This window comes from Coregonus clupeaformis, chromosome 17 (genome assembly GCF_020615455.1).
Source record: "Coregonus clupeaformis isolate EN_2021a chromosome 17, ASM2061545v1, whole genome shotgun sequence".
NCBI classification, from domain to species: Eukaryota; Metazoa; Chordata; class Actinopteri; order Salmoniformes; family Salmonidae; genus Coregonus; species Coregonus clupeaformis.
Genome location: NC_059208.1, coordinates 8,056,543 through 8,080,517, shown reverse-complemented (window position 1 = coordinate 8,080,517; position 23,975 = coordinate 8,056,543). Strand labels below are relative to the sequence as shown.

Here is a 23,975-nt window from a genome sequence, read left to right as displayed (position 1 = left end):
CAGTGATGATGGTGTTTTCTGCTCATGCAGTTAACACTGCTACTATGTGTTGGATAATTGGATAATTGTGGATCTGGCTAAATGTCTGTCCTGTCGATCCTCAGGCGTCTTGTTATTGACTTCTGCCATCCTGCTCTGTGACATAATGATTTGATTTCACTCCTCCGCCTCCATAGTCCGTTAATCACTTGTTATCTTCTTATTTCTCTCTCTCTCTCTCTGTCTCTCTCTCTCTCTCTCTCTCTCTCTCTCTCTCTCTCTCTCTCTCTCTCTCTCTCTCTCTCTCTCTCTCTCTCTCTCTCTCTCTCTCTCTCTCTCTCTCTCTCTCTCTCTCTCTCTCTCTCTCTCTCTCTCTCTCTCTCTCTCTCTCTCTCTCTCTCTCTCTGTCCTGTCCTGTCCTGTCCTGTCTTCCTCTCAGCCGTGTCTACAGTACTGGCCAGAGCCTGGGCTGCAGCAGTTTGGACCAATGACAGTGGAGCTCCTGTCCATGACGGCTGATGATGACATCATCATTCGTCTGTTCCGGGTTCAGAACATCATGCGGGTAGGTCGTGGTCAATGATAAAAAGTCCCTTTTTGTGCTCTGATAAGTGTCAAATAATAAAGTAACGTTTTTTAGATTATTTCAGTCTGCTGGTTCCATCACACAGCAAGTCTGACAGTTTAGTCATATCTCTTTAATTTTGTACAATTATTGTCAATGACCTAAAACATTTTTTTTACAGCGTAATGATGAAATTATCAAATTGTCAGCCTTTTCAATGCCTGTTAAATCATTGTAGATGGTCCGTTGTGGTCTACGTGTATGCATGCATGTGTGTGTGTGTGTGTGTGTGTGTGTGTGTGTGTGTGTGTGTGTGTGCTGTATCCCATAGCTATGTGCCTCTCTCCTAGCCGTTGACTGTGTGTTGTCTTCGTGATTGTGACTAGCTTAGTCTCCCAGCGTTGATCAGACAGGCACTTCCCAACACCTCTCTCTGACCTCATCCACCTTTCACCACCCAGGTGCTCCTCTATTAGCCTCTAGCAAAACAACTCCTCTTGTCAGCTAGCCTCCCTGCCTCTGTCTCACTACCTCCCCCTCCTCACCCCCCTGTCAGCTAGCCTCCCTGCCTCTGTCTCCCTACCTCCCCCTCCTCACCCCCATGTCAGCTAGCCTCCCTGCCTCTGTCTCACTACCTCCCCCTCCTCACCCCCCTGTCAGCTAGCCTCCCTGCCTCTGTCTCCCTACCTCCCCCTCCTCACCCCCATGTCAGCTAGCCTCCCTGCTTCTGTCTCCCTACCTCCCCCTCCTCACCCCCTGTCAGCTAGCCTCCCTGCTTCTGTCTCCCTACCTCCCCCTCCCTCACCCCCATGTCAGCTAGCCTCCCTGCTTCTGTCTCCCTACCTCCCCCTCCTCACCCCCCTGTCAGCTAGCCTCCCTGCTTCTGTCTCCCTACCTCCCCCTCCTCACCCCCATGTCAGCTAGCCTCCCTGCTTCTGTCTCCCTACCTCCCCCTCCTCACCCCCCTGTCAGCTAGCCTCCTGCCTCTGTCTCCCTACCTCCCCCTCCTCACCCCCCTGTCAGCTAGCCTCCCTGCCTCTGTCTCCCTACCTCTCCCTTCTCACCACCTGTCAGGTATAGCGTCCCTAGTCTCTCTCCTTGCCTCCCCCTAGCGCCTCCCCTCCTCCCCCCGCCTCACCCTCCTGTCAGACCTCTGTCACCCCGTCAGAGACCTGTCCCCCTCAGTGTCATCCCCAGTCTCCCCCATGGAGGGGGTAGGAGGGGGAGGCAGCTGTCAGAAACGATCCCCACTGCCTCTTCACAGGATCCCACTGATCCTACCAATCAGAGCTGTCCAGCAACAGGAACAGGGAGGGAGGATGATATACACTTTCCCAGCAAGGTATTTCATCTCACAGTAGAACATTTAATCTAAGGGCAGCAGGTAGCCTTTCTGTTAGCGTGTTGGGCCAGTAACCGAAAGGTCGCTAGTTTGAATCCCCGAGCAGACAAGGTGAAAAATCTATTGATGTGCCCTTGAGCAAGGCACTTAACCAGAATTGCTCCAGGGTTGTTGTTGATAATGGCTGACCCTGGCCGTGACCCCACTCTCCGAGGTTGTCTCAGAGGGAGTTGGGATATGCAAAAAACACATTTCGAATTCACAAATGCGTTTTAATATACTTGGGACAATTCAATGACTGCATATATGAATGGACAACGCCATCGATCACGTGACACCATTCATTCCTATGTGAAGACTCAATAGCGCATTGAAGCCAAATTAAGTCAGTTAAAATGGTGTCTCATGGAGTCATACTAACTGTAAGTCGCTCTAAAATGTAAATGTAAATGTAAATGTAAATGTAAATAACATGCGCAGTTTGACCTACTCCTGGAAGGGATGTTGCAGGCTAGCTCAGTGCTGCCCCCTCTCATTGAGTAACTCAAGTTGAAGGCCGACCAGGTTACTGCAGTTTGCCATTAGCAACTAAATTATCCTTATACCTTCTTCTGTGTGTGATTTTAAAATAATCGGTTCAAGGACATAAATCTGGTGTATTAGAAGCAATTATTGGTACCATGATTGAATAAAAAAAAAAAAGAAGATTTACATGAAGATGGACCACAAATATTTTTCCATTCACTATAATGGGGGATCCTGTTTTCTGCAAACAATGCCTGCAGTACCGCGGTCAGCCTTGAACATCCCTGGGACAAATATAAGCACCCACCAAATTATTATTATTATTGTAAACAAAAGACCACTAGACTACTATACCAGAGACAGGAATAATAGGAGCCTTGGCCCCAAGGGAAATGGTGGCAGGTCTTTGCCATTGCTACAAGTGTCCTTCTGGGGTAGAAATGTCCAATCTAGGATGCCATACATGTCTACAACACAATATTAGCATTGTCCTCTCTCTCTCTCTCTCTCTCTCTCTCTCTCTCTCTCTCTCTCTCTCTCTCTCTCTCTCTCTCTCTCTCTCTCTCTCTCTCTCTATCTCTCTCTCTCTATCTCTCTCTCTCTCTCTCTTTCTTTCTTTCTCCCTCCCTCTCTCTCTCCCCCCCAGCTCCAGGAAGGTCAGCTGGTGGTTCGTCATTTCCAGTTCCTGCGCTGGTCTCCATACCGTGACGTCCCAGACTCTAAGAAGGCTTTCCTAAGCCTGTTGGCCCAGGTCCACAACTGGCAGAGGGAGTGTGGAGAGGGACGTACCATCATCCACTGTCTGTGAGTTAACCACTATCCACCATTTTGCTCATCAATCTTTTTTAGTTTTCAGTTTAGTTTGCAGATAGGATACACAGAAACGATTCAAACGACCCGTGCACTGCGATTGATTTCAGCGATTGTGATCTCCGCAAACGTTGAGGAAGTTGGCTTAAGAAGTTTACTGCTGTGCGCTAGTCGGATTGATTCTCGGGCCATAGGGACACTATACAAACAAAACCATATTTCACATTGAAGGCACCATTGGCTCTTGTTGACTCCTGTTGTGAGCATACTGTACAGAAAGCAGGTGGCAGCCATCTTGTGGGACATTCTACCGTTTTCTCAATCATGTACAAGCATTTTATTGGAACAATGTTGTCCATTTTCAAAATAGAGTTTACAAGACACTGTGCTGTGGCTTTTTACAAAACAGTAAGTGCGTTTTCAAAATGTAGTTGCCTTCTCGAAACATAAAAACTAAATTATACCTTTAAAATTGCTAATAGACTCATCAAAAGAACACGACTGCTTGCAAAAAGATGAACGCAACCAAGCAGACAAAACAGAAAGTTACTCTGTCTTTTAAAACTCCCAGTAGATCAATACATTTTCTTTGCAGTCACTAAATCATGATGTTCAAAATTGGACTATCCGAAGGTGCAGAATTATGGGCAATTACTGTCCTTTTATGCATATTTCACTAAACAATTTCCTACACATCAAATCAAATATGATTCCTGATTTTTTATTTATTTATTGGGTGCAGGATTCATTCATCAGTATCATCACAATCCAATTCCATGTATTCAATACAAAGGTCCCGTGTAGCTCAGTTGGTAGAGCATGGCGTTTGCAATGGCAGGGTTGTGGGTTCGATTCCCACGGGGGTCAGTATGAAAAAAAATAAAAAAATGTATGCACTCACTAACTGTAAGTCTCTCTGGATAAGAGCGTCTGCTAAATGACTAAAATGTAAATGTAAAGGCTGGTTTGCTCATTGTTTGTAGACTTTCCATTGGTGCATAGAAACACAATCCACAATACAAATAATTAAAGGTGAATACAATGGAGGAACACAAATGATATGAATGTAAAGGCTTCAATCCTCAGCAGAGCAAAGCTTTATAATGGAAGGTCACAATGTTGAAGATGATGACTTGTGGTTAAGGCGTTATAAAGTAACGGTTTACAGTGATAATATTATTTTTCACGGTTACGAGTAATATAACAGAGTTACTGTTCCAATTTGTATAATAATATTACAGTTACTGATCAAATAGATATTTATGATTATTATTCCCTCTCTGTTGTTGCAATATATATTTTTTAAACTCCCCAGATTCTAATTGTTTTCATCCTCTTAACATGTTCCTATTTACACATGCAGGCAAAACAACTACCTGCTATAGTGAGAGAGATGACAAATGTCAGAAGCGTCTAAAACATTGACTTTCTCAGCATGGAAGTACTCCCATTACTTTGATTTGGTAGGACAAAATGGTAAGACTATGACTGTAAAATGTAAACTGTGCCCAGGCGAGAAACACCTCTCCACTGCTAGAAACATGACTTCCAATATCATGAAGCACCTGCAAACATGCAAACACAAAACTTGTAAAAGACCCCCGAGACCTGACCATGCCTGCTGAAGATGACTGTAGGCCTACCTCATCCAAACAACCAAGGCTTGATTTGAATCGTTCAGCAGGACCAGGGAGAGCTGAACAAGCTTGTAGCTGGGTATGTAGTAAAGAAAATGCTGCCCTTATCCACATTAGAATCCCCCTCTTTCAGACAGATACTTAGCAAAATACCAATGACAGTTTACATTGAGTGAGGATGCGCAACGTTTTGGGGTGTAACGCCAAAGTATTATAACGAGTATTGTAACTAATTATTTTTCCCAGGGAGTAATAAGTAAATTCGTTTGTTATTGTTGCAAGAAGTAACAAGTAATAGGTTATATATTACTTTTTATGAGTAACGACCCCAACACTGCTAATGAGTAACCCAAAGTTAATTAGAAGTAACCCAACTTCATTCTCTGTATCTCTGCATGTCAAATAAAATAAAATTGTATTGTCACATGTGCCTAATACAACAGGTGTAGACCTTACTGTGAAATGCTTACTTACAAGCCTTTAACCAACAATGCAGTTTTAAGAAAAAAAAGAGTTAAGAAAAATATTTACTAAATAAACTAAAGTAAAAAATAGAAGAGCAACAATAAAATAACAATAACAAGGCTATATACTGGGGTTACTATTACTGAGTCAATGTGCGGGGGTACAGGTTAGTTGAGGTAATTGAGGTAATATGTACATGTACAGTGAGGGAAAAAAGTATTTGATCCCCTGCTGATTTTGTACTTTTGTCCACTGATAAAGAAATGATCAGTCTATAATGTTAATGGTAGGTTTATTTGAACAGAGAGACAGAATAACAACAAATAAATCCAGAAAAACGCATGTCAAAAATGTTATAAATTTATTTGCATTTTAATGAGGGAAATAAGTATTTGACCCCTCTGCAAAACATGACTTAGTCCTTGGTGGCAAAACCCTTGTTGGCAATCACAGAGGTCAGACGTTTCTTGTAGTTGGCCACCAGGATTGCACACATCTCAGGAGGGATTTTGTCCCACTCCTCTTTGCAGATCTTCTCCAAATCATTAAGGTTTCGAGGCTGACGTTTGGCAACTCGAACCTTCAGCTCCCTCCACAGATTTTCTATACGATTAAGGTCTGGAGACTGGCTTGGCCACTCCAGGACCTTAATGTTCTTCTTCTTGAGCCACTCCTTTGTTGCCTTGGCCGTGTGTTTTGGGTCATTGTCATGCTGGAATACCCATCCACGACCCATTTTCAATGCCCTGGCTGAGGGAAGGAGGTTCTCACCCAAGATTTGACGGTACATGGCCCCGTCCATCGTCCAGTTGTCCTGTCCCCTTAGCAGAAAAACACCCCCAAAGCATAATGTTTCCACCTCCATGTTTGACGGTGGGGATGGTGTTCTTGGGGTCATAGGCAGCATTCCTCCTCCTCCAAACACGGCGAGTTGAGTTGATGCCAAAGAGCTCCATTTTGGTCTCATCTGACTACAACACTTTCACCCAGTTCTACTCTGAATCATTCAGATGTTAATTGGCAAACTTCAGACGGGCATGTACAGTGGGGAAAAAAAGTATTTAGTCAGCCACCAATTGTGCAAGTTCTCCCACTTAAAAATATGAGAGAGGCCTGTAATTTCCATCATAGGTACACGTCAACTATGACAGACAAATTGAGAAAAAAATTCCAGAAAATCACATTGTAGGATTTTTAATGAATTTATTTGCAAATGATGGTGGAAAATAAGTATTTGGTCACCTACAAACAAGCAAGATTTCTGGCTCTCACAGACCTGTAACTTCTTCTTTAAGAGGCTCCTCTGTCCTCCACTCGTTACCTGTATTAATGGCACCTGTTTGAACTTGTTATCAGTATAAAAGACACCTGTCCACAACCTCAAACAGTCACACTCCAAACTCCACTATGGCCAAGACCAAAGAGCTGTCAAAGGACACCAGAAACAAAATTGTAGACCTGCACCAGGCTGGGAAGACTGAATTCTGCAATAGGTAAGCAGCTTGGTTTGAAGAAATCAACTGTGGGAGCAATTATTAGGAAATGGAAGACATACAAGACCACTGATAATCTCCCTCGATCTGGGGGCTCCACGCAAGATCTCACCCCGTGGGGTCAAAATGATCACAAGAACGGTGAGCAAAAATCCCAGAACCACACGGGGGGACCTAGTGAATGACCTGCAGAGAGCTGGGACCAAAGTAACAAAGCCTACCATCAGTACACACTACGCCGCCAGGGACTCAAATCCTGCAGTGCCAGACGTGTCCCCCTGCTTAAGCCAGTACATGTCCAGGCCCCTCTGAAGTTTGCTAGAGTGCATTTGGATGATCCAGAAGAGGATTGGGAGAATGTCATATGGTCAGATGAAACCAAAATAGAACTTTTTTGGTAAAAACTCAACTCGTCGTGTTTGGAGGACAAAGAATGCTGAGTTGCATCCAAAGAACACCATACCTACTGTGAAGCATGGGGTGGAAACATCATGCTTTGGGGCTGTTTTTCTGCAAAGGGACCAGGACGACTGATCCGTGTAAAGGAAAGAATGAATGGGGCCATGTATCGTGAGATTTTGAGTGAAAACCTCCTTCCATCAGCAAGGGCATTGAAGATGAAACGTGGCTGGGTCTTTCAGCATGACAATGATCCCAAACACACCGCCCGGGCAACGAAGGAGTGGCTTCGTAAGAAGCATTTCAAGGTCCTGGAGTGGCCTAGCCAGTCTCCAGATCTCAACCCCATAGAAAATCTTTGGAGGGAGTTGAAAGTCTGTGTTGCCCAGCAACAGCCCCAAAACATCACTGTTCTAGAGGAGATCTGCATGGAGGAATGGGCCAAAATACCAGCAACAGTGTGTGAAAACCTTGTGAAGACTTACAGAAAACGTTTGACCTGTGTCATTGCCAACAAAGGGTATATAACAAAGTATTGAGAAACTTTTGTTATTGACCAAATAATTATTTTCCACCATAATTTGCAAATAAATTCATAAAAAATCCTACAATGTGATTTTCTGAAAATTACAGTCCTCTCTCATCTTTTTAAGTGGGAGAACTTGCACAATTGGTGGCTGACTAAATACTTTTTTCCCCCACTGTATATGTGCTTTCTTGAGCAGCGGGACCTTGCGGGCGCTGCAGGATTTCAGTCCTTCACGGTGTAGTGTGTTACCAATTGTTTTCTTGGTGACTATGGTCCCAGCTGCCTTGAGATCATTGACAAGATCCTCCCATGTAGTTCTGGGCTGATTCCTCACCGTTCTCATGATCATTGCAACTCCACGAGGTGAGATCTTGCATGGAGCCCCAGGCCGAGGGAGATTGACAGTTATTTTGTGTTTCTTCCATTTTTGATTAATCGCACCAACTGTTGTCACCTTCTCACCAAGCTGCTTGGCGATGGTCTTGTAGCCCATTCCAGCCTTGAGTAGGTCTACAATCTTGTCCCTGACATCCTTGGAGAGCTCTTTGGTCTTGGCCATGGTGGAGAGTTTGGAATCTGATTGATTGATTGCTTCTGTGGACAGGTCTTTTATACAGGTAACAAACTGAGATTAGGAGCACTCCCTTTAAGAGTGTGCTCCTAATCTCAGCTCGTTACCTGTATAAAAGACACCGGGGAGCCAGAAATCTTTCTGATTGAGAGGGGGTCAAATACTTATTTCCCTCATTAAAATGCAAATCAATTTCTAACATTTTTGACATGCATTTTTCTGGATTTTTTTTGGTTGTTATTCTGTCTCTCACTGTTCAAATAAACCTACCATTAAAATTATAGACTGATCATTTCTTTGTCAGTGGGCAAACGTACAAAATCAGCAGGGGATCAAATACTTTTTTCCCTCACGGTAGGTAGGGGTAAAGTGACTATGCATAGATAATAAACAGCGAGTATCAGCAGCGTAAAAGGGTGGGGGGTGGGGGGGGATAGCCATTTGATTAGCTGTTCAGCAGTCTTATGGCTTGGGGGTAGAAGCTGTTAAGAAGCCTTTTGGACCTAGACTTGGCGCTCCGGTACCGCTTGCCGTGCGGTAGCAGAGAGAACAGTCTATGACTAGGGTGGCTGGAGTCTTTTGCAATTTTTAGGGCCTTCCTCTGACACCGCCTGGTATAGAGGTCCTGGATGGCAGGAAGCTTGGCCCCAGTGATGTACTGGGCCATACGCACTACCCTCTGTAGTGCCTTGCGTTCGGAGGCCGAGCAGTTGCAATACCAGGCGGTGATGCAACCAGTCAGGATGCTCTCGATGGTGCAGCTGTATAACTTTTTGAGGATCTGAGGACCCATGCCAAATCTTTTCAGTCTCCTGAGGGAAAATAGGCATTGTCGTGCCCTCTTCACGACTTTCTTGGTGTGTTTGGACCATGATAGTTTGTTGGTGATGTGGACACCAAGGAACTTGAAGCTCTCAACCTGCTCCACTACAGCTCCATCGATGAGAATGGGGGCGTGCTCGGCACTCCGCAATATTGTAAAAAAAATCACAACAACTGCAGTCCCCATTGCCTAGATATTTCCAAAAACTGTACATGGTATGATGACACTGATGGGGTGATTTAGAATTTTGTGCAGTAGTATTTACTAATTGCTGGAAACCGTGAACACAATTGCACACATTTGTCTTCTGATGAAAACAATGTGTTATATTGTGTGAACAGAACACTTAACAGTGCTAAAAAAAAAAGATATATGACATTTGTATTTAAAATTTTGCAAAAGGTGGTGTAAGATATGCAAGTCATGTACTAAGGCAAGAAAATTATCAGATGTCCTGTACATTTATTTGATAATTGCTGTTCTGCTACAGTATAGATACGTTTCAACACAGATCCAAAAATTGCTTGTACGCGATTGAGAAAAACTGTAATCTAAGGTCACACCTTGCTTCAGTAGATTGTGTTAGTGTGTTGGTTCCGGTCCCACTTGGTAGTTTAACAACCATCAAAAGCACATGTTTTTGAACCATTACTTTCTACTGTTTAAAGCACTGAGCCTGCCTGTGTGTAGTGTTAAATGAGGCTGGATAAAATGTCAACCCCCAAGTGTTCACTACTACACTTCTGTTTACCAGCACAGTTTTCATAATTACTGTAAAAAAGGATACGCTCTAGGTTCTAGTCCCCCAGCCTCTCCTACACTTCAGCTACACTACATATCTATATCCAGCCTGGATTGGACTCTGGGGTCGACATGCTAAGCATGCATCCCAAATGGCACCCTGCGCCATATATAGTGCACTATTTTGAACCAGAGCCCTATGGGCCCTGGTCAAAAGTAGTGCACTACCGTAGGGAATAGAGTGCCATTTGAGACGCACCCCTGTATTAGATTTACTTCCTCGTTTCTGGATTTAATGAGAACATTCCTCAAGATGCCAGTCTGCTAGTCATCAAAGCTCTCCACATTGCTGTTTTTCTGACAGCCTCCTTGATCCGAGTCTGACTGAGCTGTGACATTTCGCTTATGTCTTTCCCCGTAACAGATCCAGCCTCCGTCTCTGCCCTGTATCCTAGAGACGTGACTCACATTGATGTCTGTGTCTGTTACTGTCTCTCTGTATGTGTCTGTGTCAGTGTTTGTGTCTCTGTATTTATCTCTCTATGGGCATGTGTCCGTGTCTCTGTCTGTACCTGTTTCTGTGCCATATACCCTGGTTTCGCAATCTGACTTATTCTGACACATTTCGCAATACACAGGCTACTCTCTCAGTGGTTACAAAGTGTATACATAATGATTCATAAGCACTGACCCACGTGTCTGTGTTGCTCCCTGTGTGTGTAACAGTAACGGTGGTGGTAGGAGCGGTACATTCTGTGCTTGTACCATGCTGCTAGAGATGATCCGTCATCACAGCCTGGTGGATGTCTTCTACGCTGCCAAGACACTACGCAACTCCAAACCCAACATGGTGGAGACCATGGTAAGTAATAACCTTGATTAACCAGGAAAGACCCTTGAGACCCTTTTTAGAACCTCTTTTGGTAGGGTGACCTAATACGGTGGACAGGAGTGTGCATTCCTTAAGGCTCAGTTCAGTCAAACTTGCAGTGGTTTAGAGTTTTACACACTCAAATACAAATACAGATCGCTGATCGATTGAATTCAAGATTAAATCTATAGCAAAGTATCCATGTAGAGAAATGTTGACACCTGTGTTGTGTTGTTTTCAGGAGCAGTACCGGTTCTGCTATGACCTGGCCTTGGAGTACCTGGACGACTTGGACTGCCTGAGTGAGATAGAAGTGAGATAACACTGATCCCAGATCAGCTCAGGCCCAGTGGAAATGGAGTGGAGTCCTGGGCCTAGCCTGAATCTCAGCCTGGGTCCACAACACCTGGGCCTCTCAGCCTGGTCCTAGCCTGAGTCCACAGCCTGGGCCTGGGCCTAAGTCCACACTGCTTTGCTTCTCTCTCTACACTTCTACATCTAGCACAGATTTGTCAGACCTTCTCAACCCTAGAAGCAGTTTAGGGATAGAGGCCTGGGACTCAGTCCGCTGTCTTAGCCTGGGTCCGGCCTGGTCCACACCACTCCGTCCTGGGTCTCCCCTTGGGTCTACAGCCTGGGTCTAGCCTAGTTCCTCCTCTGCTTCACTTCCCTCTCTTCTCTTCCCCCAGTTCTGGGTGATTGAGTGTATCTGCTGCCATAACGGACCTGGACAAAAAAACTATGAGAGAGAAAGAGAGGGAGACAGAGAGAGATGATGGGACATGCTCCTACCTTCTGCCTGTTGTATAATGTACTATTTTCCTTTCCCCTGCATTCTTATCCCATCTGTAAGATACTCTTCTGTTCTGTGCCACATACAGTGGCTTGTGAAAGTATTCACCCCCCTTGGCATTTTTCCTATTTTGTTGCCTTACAACCTGAAATTAAAATTGATTTTTGGGGGGTTTGTATCATTTGATTTACACAACATGCCTACCACTTTTTTATTTTGAAACAAAAAACAGAACACTTGAGCGTGCATAACTATTCACCCCCCCACCTTTTACAGCAATTACAGCTGCAAGTCTCTTGGGGTATGTCTCTATAAGCTTGGCACATCTAGCCACTGGGATTTTTGCCCATTCTTCAATGCAAAACTGCTCTAGCTCCTTCAAGTTGGATGGGTTCTGCTGGTGTACAGCGATATTTAAGTCATACCACAGATTCTCAATTGGATTGAGGTCTGGGCTTTGACTAGGCCATTCCAAGACATTTAAATGTTTCCCCTTAAACCACTCAAGTGTTGCTTTAGCAGTATGCTTAGGGTCAATGTCCTGCTGGAAGGTGAACCTCCGTCCCAGTCTCAAATCTCTGGAAGACTGAAACAGGTTTCCCTCAAGAATTTCCCTGTATTTAGCGGCATCCATCATTCCTTCAATTCTGACCAGTTTCCCAGTCCCTGCCGATGAAAAACATCCCCACAGCATGATGCTGCCACCACCATGCTTCACTGTGGGGATGATGTTCTCGGGGTGATGAGAGGTGTTGGGTTTGCGCCAGACATAGCGTTTTCCAAAAAGCTCAGTTTTAGTCTCATCTAACCAAGTACCTTCTTCCATATGTTTGGGGAGTCTCCCACATGCCTTTTGGCGAACACCAAGCGTGTTTGCTTATTTTTTTCTTTAAGCAATGGCTTTTTTCTGGCCACTTTTCCATAAAGCCCAGCTCTGTGGAGTGTACGGCTTAAAGTGGTCTTATGGACAGATACTGAAGGAGCTTTGCAACTCCTTCAGGGTTATCTTTGGTCTCTTTCTTGCCTCTCTAATTAATGCCCTCCTTGCCTGGTCCGTGAGTTTGGTGGGCGGCCCTCTCTTGGCAGGTTTGTTGTGGTGCCATATTCTTTCAATTTTTTAATAATGGATTTAATGGTGCTCCGTGGGATGTTCAAAGTTTTTGATATTTTTTTATAACCCAACCCTGATTTGTACTTCTCCACAACTTTGTCCCTGACCTGTTTGGAGAGCTCCTTGAAACAAGTTATTTTTTTTCATTTCAATTCACCAATTTGGACTCTTTTGTGTATGTCCATTACATGAAATCCAAATAAAAATCAATTAAAATTACAGGTTGTAATGCAAAAAAATAGGAAACATGCGAAGGGGGATGAATACTTTTGCAAGACACTGTACTATCTGCCAAACTCAAGGAAGAGGACAAGGAAATGGGCAGGATCGTCCTCTTCTCATTGGACGTTTTTCTGGTCACCTGACCACCGGTGGTATACTCAAAGGCCTCTGCAAATTCCTGCCTTATTTTACTATGTCAATGGCAACAACAACAACAACAAAAAACACAAACAATGACGTCACAACTGCAGCAGATAAAATATGTCAACTATCGGGTGATCTTGTGTGTTTGTTTTGTAATACGTGCAATGATCTTGTAAATGATGCAATGATCTACTGTTGGTGAACATCCGATGTTGTTACTGTACACTGGTGTTTTCTCTGGTGAGGCTGGAATGGCTATTTTTCCATCGGCAGAGAAGACGTTTACAAAGAGAATGACACTGAAATTCTGTTGGGTGCATTGATCCTATGGTCATACTGTACAGAAAGGACCTATCTTGTTTATTATTTATTGTATGTGTAAATAGATAGTTTTCCAGATGTTTCTAGATGTTTGTTGTCTTAACTCTGTGCCAATTCATTCTCTTTTGTCTATGAACAACATGGTCTCATTAGAATAATGTCAAAATAGTGACTTTTGCCATTGTAATTATGTGCCACCCAGTTTGACATATTACTTTTATGTCACTTCTGGTGACATATTACTCCATATTTGTAATGAGATATGTCTGCTATAAATTACATTGTAGTTATATGTCACCCAATTTGACATATGACTTATCTAATTTCTAGTGACATATTACTCCGTATTTGTAATGAGATATGTCTTCTATAAATGGGGACCACTTGAGCACCTGCATGCCAGTCAGTCGTTAGTGTTTTCATTGCAGTTTGTGACCCAGTCTGCTTCAGGGGACCGTCCCCACTGCTACCAGAGACTGGGGTTGCAAAATTCCCATAGCTTTCCCCAAATTCCCTGATATTCCTGAAATCTCGGTTGGTGAATTTTCGGAATCAGGAACGGAATAAGCAGGGAGGGAATCCTCCAACTGGAAAACCTATAACTTGGAATCTTACTAATGGGATTTCAGGAAAACCTGGAACGTTTGGGGAAGTTACCTAATCTTGCAACCCTACCCAAGAACCCCTATAGTCAGAGAGAGCAATGTAAAAAAATAAAAAATAACACGTGTCTCTGCCTGTGGGAACAAAGGTGATCAGTTTGCCGAAATGTGTTGCTTTTAAATTTGTATTTATTCATTCAATGTGTTTAATTTTCCAAATAGTGTATAAATTAAAATAAATAAAATATTATGATGTTGCTAATATCATATGATTCATGCACTTTCTAGGTAAAAAAAAAATGTTGACACTTCGAATGGCAGACTAAGCAATGCATTTAGTTTGTATGTGATTTTAGCCTCACCATTTCATGCACTCCAATTAGCTTTGGCTGTCACTTTCTTGCAGGAAGCATCTTATAACACACACACTATTACAATGTCTTGTTAAACAAGAACCCCAGTCTTTTCTGTTGACCTGTAGTTTAATTTACCCTTATAATTTTATGAAGTGTAGCGTTAATGGTCTGGTGTTATCATGTAACCAGACTGACTGGCTGGTTCTGCTACAGAGCCCTAATTGAAGAAGACTGATGGATCTATTGATCCAGTCTACACACCATCCCACCCCAGATAGAGAGAGAGAGGGCAGAGAGAGAGACAGGTAGCCCACCTCACCTCACCAACTCATTAATCGTAGAGAGGTCCAACAAGAACATTGGTTGCATTCATTTTATTTCTTTTCATAAGGTCCTGATAAGCCTTGACAATGGAACCTCTCACCCCTCTATCGTCAGTCTGTGAATCGATCTCTGCTTTAGGGCTCTATTTTCGGCTGACGTTAAGGCGGGGCTAGTGTCAAACGTACGTTAGTTTGCAATTTCGTCATGTAGAATCTGGCGTACTGACATTTTCCAGCCCTAAAGCCAGGTTCAGCAATTTACCGGTTTTATATCAGCTCGCTTGAGGTGTGTCCTTAAAAACATGATCCAAAATGGTAATTTCAGGCAGCGCTGATAGGGATATTTAAGACCAACCAAATGCTGGTTTTAGCGGTAACGCAGTTGGTTATGGCATGAATTTTGACAGCGGAAACGCAGCCTACCCAGCCGTGACGCACACTACCCATATGCGAATGGATCAAGAGTAGCCTAATTTGCCGTCATACTTCGTATTTAGAAACATAAAAAACTACGGTTTTTTTCCCATTTTGTTTTACTTTATTAAAAACAAAGTCTCCCCTCCTCTCAATTAAGGCTTTTTTTTGTCTGCCCAATGCAATCACGCAGTAGTCAAGACTGTCTATAAAGGGTTTGGCTCCTGAGACCGCTTGGAAAAACATTTTAATCACCAAAGCTTTATTAACATATCAAGAGGAGTAAAACAGTGAGCTGACATTCCCTTTTTATCTATGCCTTGTATGCAGGCCCACATTATTTTAGCCATGTAGGTCCCGTTTTGGACATGTGTAAAACCTCCTCCATATGGTGTAGGCTACGTGTCCATTCCCATTATGAAACGAGAGATGAGAACCTTGGTGAACCTCGTATTTAGGGCATTTGTAACCTGTATAAATTGCTTGTTTTCCGTTTTCATATATTCAAAACCCAAGCCCTCCCTTAGGCCTACTATAATGAAGGCTGGTTCAACAGCAGTGCATATCTTGTTTATCCTGGCGATTTTATGATATAATTACATATACATTGATTTATTTATTATTATTTTTTTTTTAACAGATTGCTTGTTTGTCGTTTAATTTTATTACAACCAAACTTATTAGAATGAATCACATTCCTGGTTTTATGCTGACAACGTCCGTGGAGCGCTTGCTTGCAATACAACTTCTGGAGATGTGTGAATGCGATCTGATCTGTAAGATGGTTCCGATTATGTTCATAAAACATAGGCGTATTGGGAGCAGTATACTGGAGAGTGGACATTCTCCCTTTCTATTTATATTGGATCTTTGTCCAGCTACTGTGAAAAGTTTGGATGTGCGTAAAACCCTACATAGTCTGCATTGTTTTAATATTATATGCCCACGAGGAGAAATGATGGTGCTGTAAGTGTGACATAGCCTTTTTAAAACAAGTTGTTGTTTCGTTTTGTTTAGAATTTGATTTGAATTATTCGTTCTCTTTTTAGGCCTTATCAATAATTAATTTAATCTTGCTTATTGACAATGTTTGGCATGTCCATGCTCAGCCATAATGCAATTTACAGTAGGCAATATCAGTGTGAATGCTATTGAAGCCATGCAATTACTTAGAACTATGTGGACTGCAAATGGGTTCAAGTGAACGTATTTAGCAAAGATAGGTCTACATTTTGTTATATCGTTTCTGTAAACCATTTAACAAACTATAACGGACTAACATTTGAATTGGAGTTGATTCCAAGGCAATCCATCAAAGACAGTAAATACACAACTTGAAGCAACCACATATTTCGCCATGGAGCATGTTCTGATTGGCCAGTGAGGGGCCAAGCTTCGACACACTCACAACTTGTTTATTCATCAAAACCCAGCCCTTTCGTGCCAACGCCAACAAGTGTGCCGATAATTGTGATAGTGAAAATATCACAAATATTTCTACACTCCCCTGAACCTATAGCGCAACCGCCTGCGCTTAGATTTACCATTGCGCTAGGTTTGTTATAATACAGCCCTTCCTCTCTATCTCTCTTTATATCTCTCCTCCCTCCCATTTCTATTACAGGGTGAAAATGTGTAGACAGCAGAACAATCAGCAAAGGATTACGTCTCGGTCAAAGGAAAACTATTTCAACGTTTCTTCTGAGCCTACCTAGTGGTAACAGATAAGTTCTCTCGGGCCACCAGGGTTTGGAATGTTGTTAATGTTGAATTCACAGAAACTATGTCAAACGGCTGGTGGTCCCAGAGGACTGGGTTGCAAAACACTGGGTTATTGTGTGTGCGTGTGGTTGTGTGTGTGTAGTAGACTACTGGCACTCCACAAGGGAGTCTTACAGTAGAGGTGATTGGATGCCTACAGTATGAATGAGCATATGAAATTGAATGATTGGTATATAACAAAATCACCATTGTGTTGAGAGAAACAGGTTCCATGCAGACAAAACCTCTCTTCGCTCTGCATCTGTTTTTGTCCGATTACACACACCTGGAGATGGTTCAGCCATTGTGTTGTTTTTTTCCTGGATCTCCTGGGATCATCATCGTTCTCTCAATTTTGTCCTCCTTTCTCTCTTTCTCTCTCTTTATCTCCAGGCCTACCTGAATGCGCAGGCAGTGTCCATCGTCGTGGCTGCTCCCAGGCTCCTTTGTTGCTAGGTGAATTAGAGGAGGAAGAGACAGGCTCCCCAGAGAGTCACAGGAAGCAGGTAAGACATTCACCTGGATGTCTTCAATTGACTATTGCCTGTCTTGTTTTTGATACTATTTATGTTGTCGTTTAACTGTCACGTCTGATGGATCCGTGTTATGTCAAACATCTTAGCAGACTTGTGTCTGTGCCTCTTCATACACTTTCTGGCTTACTGGTAGGAGCTGGGCTGGTACTCAGTGCCAGATTGAGAGCCAGTACTAAATAATTCTGAAACTGAATTCTTTGACGCACGCGTCCAACCTGTTGGTTTGAGGAGACAGATGGTCTTAGGAGAAGGAGGATGCCTGCCACACTGCAGCTCACACACACATCACACACAGACACACACACCACCCCCTGGGGCCCCAGCACCAGAGTGGCCCCTTATCACTCCTACACAGGTCCCTGTCGTAGTCAGACTTCTCAAATGTAGTCAGACTTCTCAAATGACTTCTTTCCAGCCGGCCAGGGTTTTAGTGATGACAGAATGGCGTGTGTGGGTGTGGGTCTGGCCAGGATTTTACTGAGTGTGTATGCAGCTGGTCCTGGCCTGGCACCCTGGCAGAGTGGCAGCATTTTGGTGTGTGTGTTTCTGTGTGTGTATGGCGGCATCTTGGAAAATCATCAAGAGAGTAATGGCAATGCTACTGCTGCTGCTGCGACTCTACTGCAAATAGAGCTCTTATCCTCTCCCCCACTGTCCCTGTCTAAAGGCCTGTTGTTTTAAATGGATCCCGTCATGCAGCGGAGCGGATAGAAACATGACTCAATTAATACTCTCCTCGTTTTGACACTGAAAGCACACGGGGGTAGACCACAGGGCGGGAGGTGTGGGGAGATCACTCTGTGTGTATGTCGCAGTGTGTGTGTCACAGTGTGTTTCACAGTGTGTGTGTGTGTGTGGCCCAGTGTGTGTGTTCCCCGTCTGACGACAGATTCAATTTGAGCCCACTTTCTCTGTGTGAAGTCATCTTCTTATCTTTAGCATGACTTTACATCACATTAAAACATCACATTAAATCAAATTGCTCTTCACATGACGAAACCCTCACGTTCATTGAGATTATACACCATGCCTTTACTCTCTCTGATCATACAATATCTATCTAGCTCTGCGGAGAACAACTTATAAATGGTATTCTAGAAACAATTAAAAAGCAACGTTTTTTATATAGCAAGGATCATCGATTACGTCAAGAGCAGGTGATTGAACCGCCATGAAGGTATCACTTCTTAATGACAAATCTGTAATGTGGTACATGTATCTCTCTGCCAGTGATGATAGCCCAAGGCAGTGAGGAAATCTAAAGGGACAGGGATGGAAAATATGACATTTAATGGTGTTCCATCCTGTGGTATAACCTATGAAGACCGGAAGAAATCAAAAAAGAAAGAAGATTGGAGGAGATGATGGCTGAGGGCTACTCGATAATCGACCTGCGTTATTCCAGTGCTCTGCAGTTCTCTCTCTCTCTCTCTCTCTCTCTCTCTCTCTCTCTCTCTCTCTCTCTCTCAGATTAATTTGTATTTTAAGAATAATGACTAAAGGATTTCACCCCAAATACAGTATAAATGTGTGAACGGTGTTAGAGTTATAATGTAGTGGCAACCCACTAACAGAGGGGGGCGGGACTAAACAATCCCGGGTGAAGGGGACTGAGAAAACGGGTTTAAAAAAGCCTCCTAAAGGTGGGCGGAGCAAAGTGCCTTTGTGTGTCAAGGGGTATAAAACAGGAGTGTATGGGTTTTGGCGCCAGAGCTCTCCATGAATAAAAATACAGATCATTCTTGCTGGTTGTGGACCTTGAATCATTTATGATTAAAACCAGAGCCTTACAACCTCTGGTAATGACTCAACCTTAGGTTGAATTAGAGATAGAAATTCTCGTGACACTCTCTCAGTTCAATTCAATTCAATTCAATTTAAGGGCTTTATTGGCATGGGAAACATATGTTTACATTGCCAAAGCAAGTGAGATAGATCATGAACAAAAGTGAAATATTTCAAATGTCATATCATGTCTATAGTTGAAGTCGGAAGTTTACATACACTAAGGTTGGAGTCATTAAAACTCGTTTTTCAACCACTTCACACATTTCTTGTTAACAAACTATAGTTTTGGCAAGTCGGTTAGGACATCTACTTTGTGCATGACACAAGAAATTTTTCTAACAATTGTTTACAGACAGATTATTTCACTTATAATTCACTGTATCACAATTCCAGTGGGTCAGAAGTTTACATACACTAAGTTGACTGTGCCTTTAAACAGCTTGTTAAATTCCAGAAAATGTCATGGCTTTAGAAGATTCTGATAGGCTAATTGACATCATTTGAGTCAATTGGAGGTGTACCTGTGGATGTATCTCAAGGCCTACCTTCAAACTCAGTGCCTCTTTGCTTGACATCATGGGAAAATCAAAACAAATCAGCCAAGACCTCAGAAATAAAATGGTAGACCTCCACAAGTCTGGTTCATCCTTGGGAGGAAGAAGCCACTGCTCCAAAACCGCCATAAAACAAGCCAGACTACGGTTTGCAACTGCACATGGGGACAAAGATCGTACTTTTTGGAGAAATGTCCTCTGGTCTGATGAAACAAAAATAGAACTGTTTGGCCATAATGACCATTGTTATGTTTGGAAGAAAAAGGGGTTGGCTTGCAAGCCGAAGAACACCATCCCAACCGTGAAGCACGGGGGTGGCAGCATCATGCTGTGGGGGTGCTTTGCTGCAAGAGGGACTGGTACACTTCACAAAATAGATGGCACCATGAGGAAGGAAAATTATGTGGATATATTGAAGCAACATCTCAAAACATCAGTCAGGAAGTTAAAGCTTGGTCGCAAATGGGTCTTCCAAATGGACAATGACCCCAAGCATACTTCCAAAGTTGTGTCAAAATGGCTTAAGGACAACAAAGTCAAGGTATTGGAGTGGCCATCACAAAGCCCTGACCTCAATCCTATAGAAAATTTGTGGGCAGAACTGAAAAAGCGTGTGCGAGCAAGGAGGCCTAAAAACCTGACTCAGTTACACCAGCTCTGTAAGGAGGAAAGGGCCAAAATTCACCCAACTTAATGAGGGAAGCTTGTGGAAGGCTACCCGAAACATTTGACCCAAATTAAACAATTTAAAGGCAATGATACCAAATACTTACTGAGTATATGTAAACTTCTGACCCACTGGGAATGTGATGAAATAAATAAAAGCTGAAATAAATAATTCTCTCTACTATTATTCTGACATTTCACATTCTTAAAATAAAGTGGTGATCCTAACTGACCTAAAACAGGGAATTTTTACTAGGATTAAATGTCAGGAATTGTGAAAAACTGAGTTTAAATGTATTTGGCTTAGGTGTATGTAAACTTCAGACTTCAACTGTATATACAGTGTTATAATGATGTGCAAATTATATAAAGTACAAAAAGGAAAATAAATCAACAGAAATATAGGTTGTATTTACAATGGTGTTTGTTCTTCACTGGTTGCCATTTTCTTGTGCAAATTGGATTTATTTTCAAATTCTTTGTGGGTCTCTGTAACCTGAGGGAAGTATGTGTCTCTAATATGGTCATACATTTGGCAGGAAGTTAGGAAGTGCAGCTCAGTTTCCACCTCATTTTGTGGGCAGTGTGCACATAGCCTGTCTTCTCTTGAGAGCCAGGTCTGCCTACGGCGGCCTTTCTCAATAGCAAGGCTATGCTCACTGAGTCTGTACATAGTCAAAGATTTCCTTAATTTTGTGTCAGTCACAGTGGTCAGGTATTCTGCCACTGTGTACTCTCTGTTTAGGGCCAAATAACATTCTAGTTTGCTCAGTTTTTTGGTAAATTCTTTCCAATGTGTCAAGTAATTGTCTTTTTGTTTTCTCATGATTTGGTTGGGTCTAATTGGGTTGTTGTTATTGTTGTCCTGGGGCTCTGTGGGTTCTGTTTGTGTTTGTGAACAGAGCCCCAGGACCAGCTTGCTTAGGGGACTCTTCTCCAGGTTAATCTCTCTGTAGGTGATGGCTTTGTAATGGAAGGTTTGGGAATCGCTTCCTTTTAGGTGGTTGTAGAATTTAACGGCTCTTTTCTGGATTTTGATCATTAGTGGGTATCGGCCTAATTCTGCTCTGCATGCATTATTTGCTGTTTTACGTTGTACACAAAGGATATTTTTGCAGATTTCTCAATTTGGTGTTTTCCCATTTTGTGAGTTCTTGATTGATGAGCAGACCCCAGACCTCACAACCATAAAGTGCAATGGGTTCTATAACTGATTCAAGTATTTTTAGCCAGATCCTAATTGGTATGTCGAATTTTATGTTCCTTTTGATGGCATAGAAGGCCCTTCTTGCCTTGTCTCTCAGATCGTTCACAGCTTTATGGAAGTTACCTGTGGGGCTGATGTTTATGCCGAGGCATGTATATTTTTTTGTGTGCTCTAGGGCAACTGTGTGTAGATGTCATTTGTATTTGTGGTCCTGGCAACTGGACCTTTTTTGGAACAACATTAATTTTGTCTTACTGAGATTTACTGTCAGGGCCCAGGTCTGACAGAATCTGTGCAGAAGATGTAGGTGCTGCTGTAGGCCCTCCTTGGTTGGTGACAGAAGCAGCAGATCATCAGCAAACAGTAGACATTTGACTTCAGATTCTAGTAGGGTGAGGCCGGTTGCTGCAGACTGTTCTAGTGCCCTCGCCAATTCGTTGATATAAATGTTGAAGAGGGTGGGGCTTAAAGTGCATCCCTGTCTCACCCCACGGCCCTGTGGAAAGAAATGTGTGTTTTTAGCCAATTTTTACCGCACACTTGTTGTTTGTGTACATGGATTTTATAATGTCGTATGTCTTCCCCCCCAACATCACTTTCCATCAATTTGTATAGCAGACCCTCATGCCAAATTGTGTCAAAAGCTTTTTTGAAATCAACAAAGTATGAGAAGACTTTACCTTTGTTTTGGTTTGTTTGTTTGTCCATTAGGGTGTGTAGGGTAAATACGTTGTCTGTCGTACGGTAATTTGGTAGAAAGCCAATTTGACATTTGCTCAGTACATTGTTTTCAGTGAGGAAATGTATGAGTCTGCTGTTAATGATAATGCAGAGGATTTTCCCAAGGTTGACGCATATCCCCACGGTAGTTATTGGGCTCAAAATTGTCTCCACTTTTGTGGTTTGGGGTGATCAGTCCTTGGTTCCAAATATTGGGGAAGATGCCAGTGCTAAGGATGATGTTAAATAGTTTAAGTATAGCCAATTGGAATTTGTGGTCTGTATATTTTATCATTTCACTGAGGATACCATCAACACCATTGGCCTTTTTGGGTCGGAGGGTTTGTATTTTGCCCTATAGTTCATTCAATATAATTGGAGAATCCAGTGGGTTCTGGTAGTCTTTAATAGTTGATTCTAAGATTTGTATTTGATCATGTATATGTTTTTGCTGTTTGTTCTTTGTTACAGGGCCAAAAAGATTGGGGAAGTGGTTTACCCATACATCTCAGTTTTGGATAGATAGCTCTTCGTGTTGTTGTTTGTTTAGTGTTTTCCAATTTTCCCAGAAGTGGTTAGAGTCTATCGATTCTTCAATTACATTGAGCTGATTTCCGACTTGCTTTTTCCGTAGTGTATTTCTGTATTGTTTTAGTGATTCACCATAGTGAAGGCGTAGGCTCAGGTATTTTGGGTTTCTATGTTTTTGGTTGGATAGGTTTCTCAATTTCTTTCTTAGGTTTTTGCATTCTTCATCAAACCATTTGTTATTGTTGTTAATTTTCTTTGTTTTTTTGTTAGAAATGTTTAGATTTGATAGGAAAGCTGAGAGGTCAAATATACTGTTAAGGTTTTCTACTGCCAAGTTTACACCTTCACTATTACAGTGAAATGTTTTGTCCAGGAAAAGGGATTGAATTTGTTGTTGCCTAATAGTTTTTTGGTAGGTTTCTACACTACTTTCCTTCCATCTATAGCATTTCTTAATATTATTCAGTTCCTTTGGCTTTGATGCCTCATGATTGAGTATTGCTCTGTTCAAGTAGACTGTGATTTTGCTGTGATCTGATAAGGGTGTCAGTGGGCTGACTGTGAACGCTCTGAGAGACTCTGGGTTGAGGTCAGTGATAAAGTAGTCTTCAGTACTACTGCCAAGAGATGAGCTATAGGTATACCTACCATAGGAGTCTCCTTGAAGCCTACCATTGACTATGTACATACCCAGCGTGCGACAGAGCTGCAGGAGTTGTGACCCGTTTCTGTTGGTTATGTTGTCGTAGTTGTGCATAGGGGGGCATATGGGGGAGGGAATACTGTCACCTCCAGGTATGTGTTTGTCCCCCTGTGTGCTGAGGGTGTCAGGTTCTTGTCCAGTTCTGGCATTTAGGTCGCCACAGACTAGTACATGTCCATGGGCCTGGAAGTGATTGATTTCCCCCTCCAGGATGGAGAGGCTGTCTTCATTAAAGTATTGGGATTCTAGTGGGGGGATATAGATAGCACACAGGAGGACATTTTTCTCTGTTGGGATAATTTCCTTTTGAATTTCTAGCCAAATGTAAAATGTTCCTGTTTTGATTAATTTAATAGAGTGAGTTAGGTCTGCTCTATACCAAATTAGCATACCCCCTGAGTCCCTTCCCTGTTTCACACCTGGTATTTTGGTGGATGGGACTACCAGCTCTCTGTAACCTAGAGGGCAACCAG

At 42.7% G+C, this 23,975-nt stretch overlaps 1 protein-coding gene across 6 annotated transcripts in view; it reads left to right on the top strand.

Annotated features, from left to right (window-relative positions):
* LOC121586539 (receptor-type tyrosine-protein phosphatase U) overlaps window positions 1–11,690 on the top strand; it is a 293,456-nt gene extending 281,766 nt beyond the window's left edge. For 3 of the 6 annotated variants that reach the window (XM_041903293.2, XM_041903292.2, XM_041903291.2), the window contains 5 exons: window positions 419–544; window positions 1,809–1,886; window positions 3,058–3,215; window positions 10,606–10,741; window positions 10,992–11,690. In XM_041903293.2, the coding sequence (XP_041759227.2) occupies window positions 419–544; window positions 1,809–1,886; window positions 3,058–3,215; window positions 10,606–10,741; window positions 10,992–11,072 (579 nt within the window). In that variant the 3' untranslated portion in view covers window positions 11,073–11,690. The remainder of the gene's footprint in view (window positions 1–418; window positions 545–1,808; window positions 1,887–3,057; window positions 3,216–10,605; window positions 10,742–10,991) is intronic. The other 3 variants (XM_041903296.2, XM_041903295.2, XM_041903294.2) reach the window with 1 other exon arrangement.
* The last annotated feature ends 12,285 nt before the right edge of the window (window positions 11,691–23,975 follow it).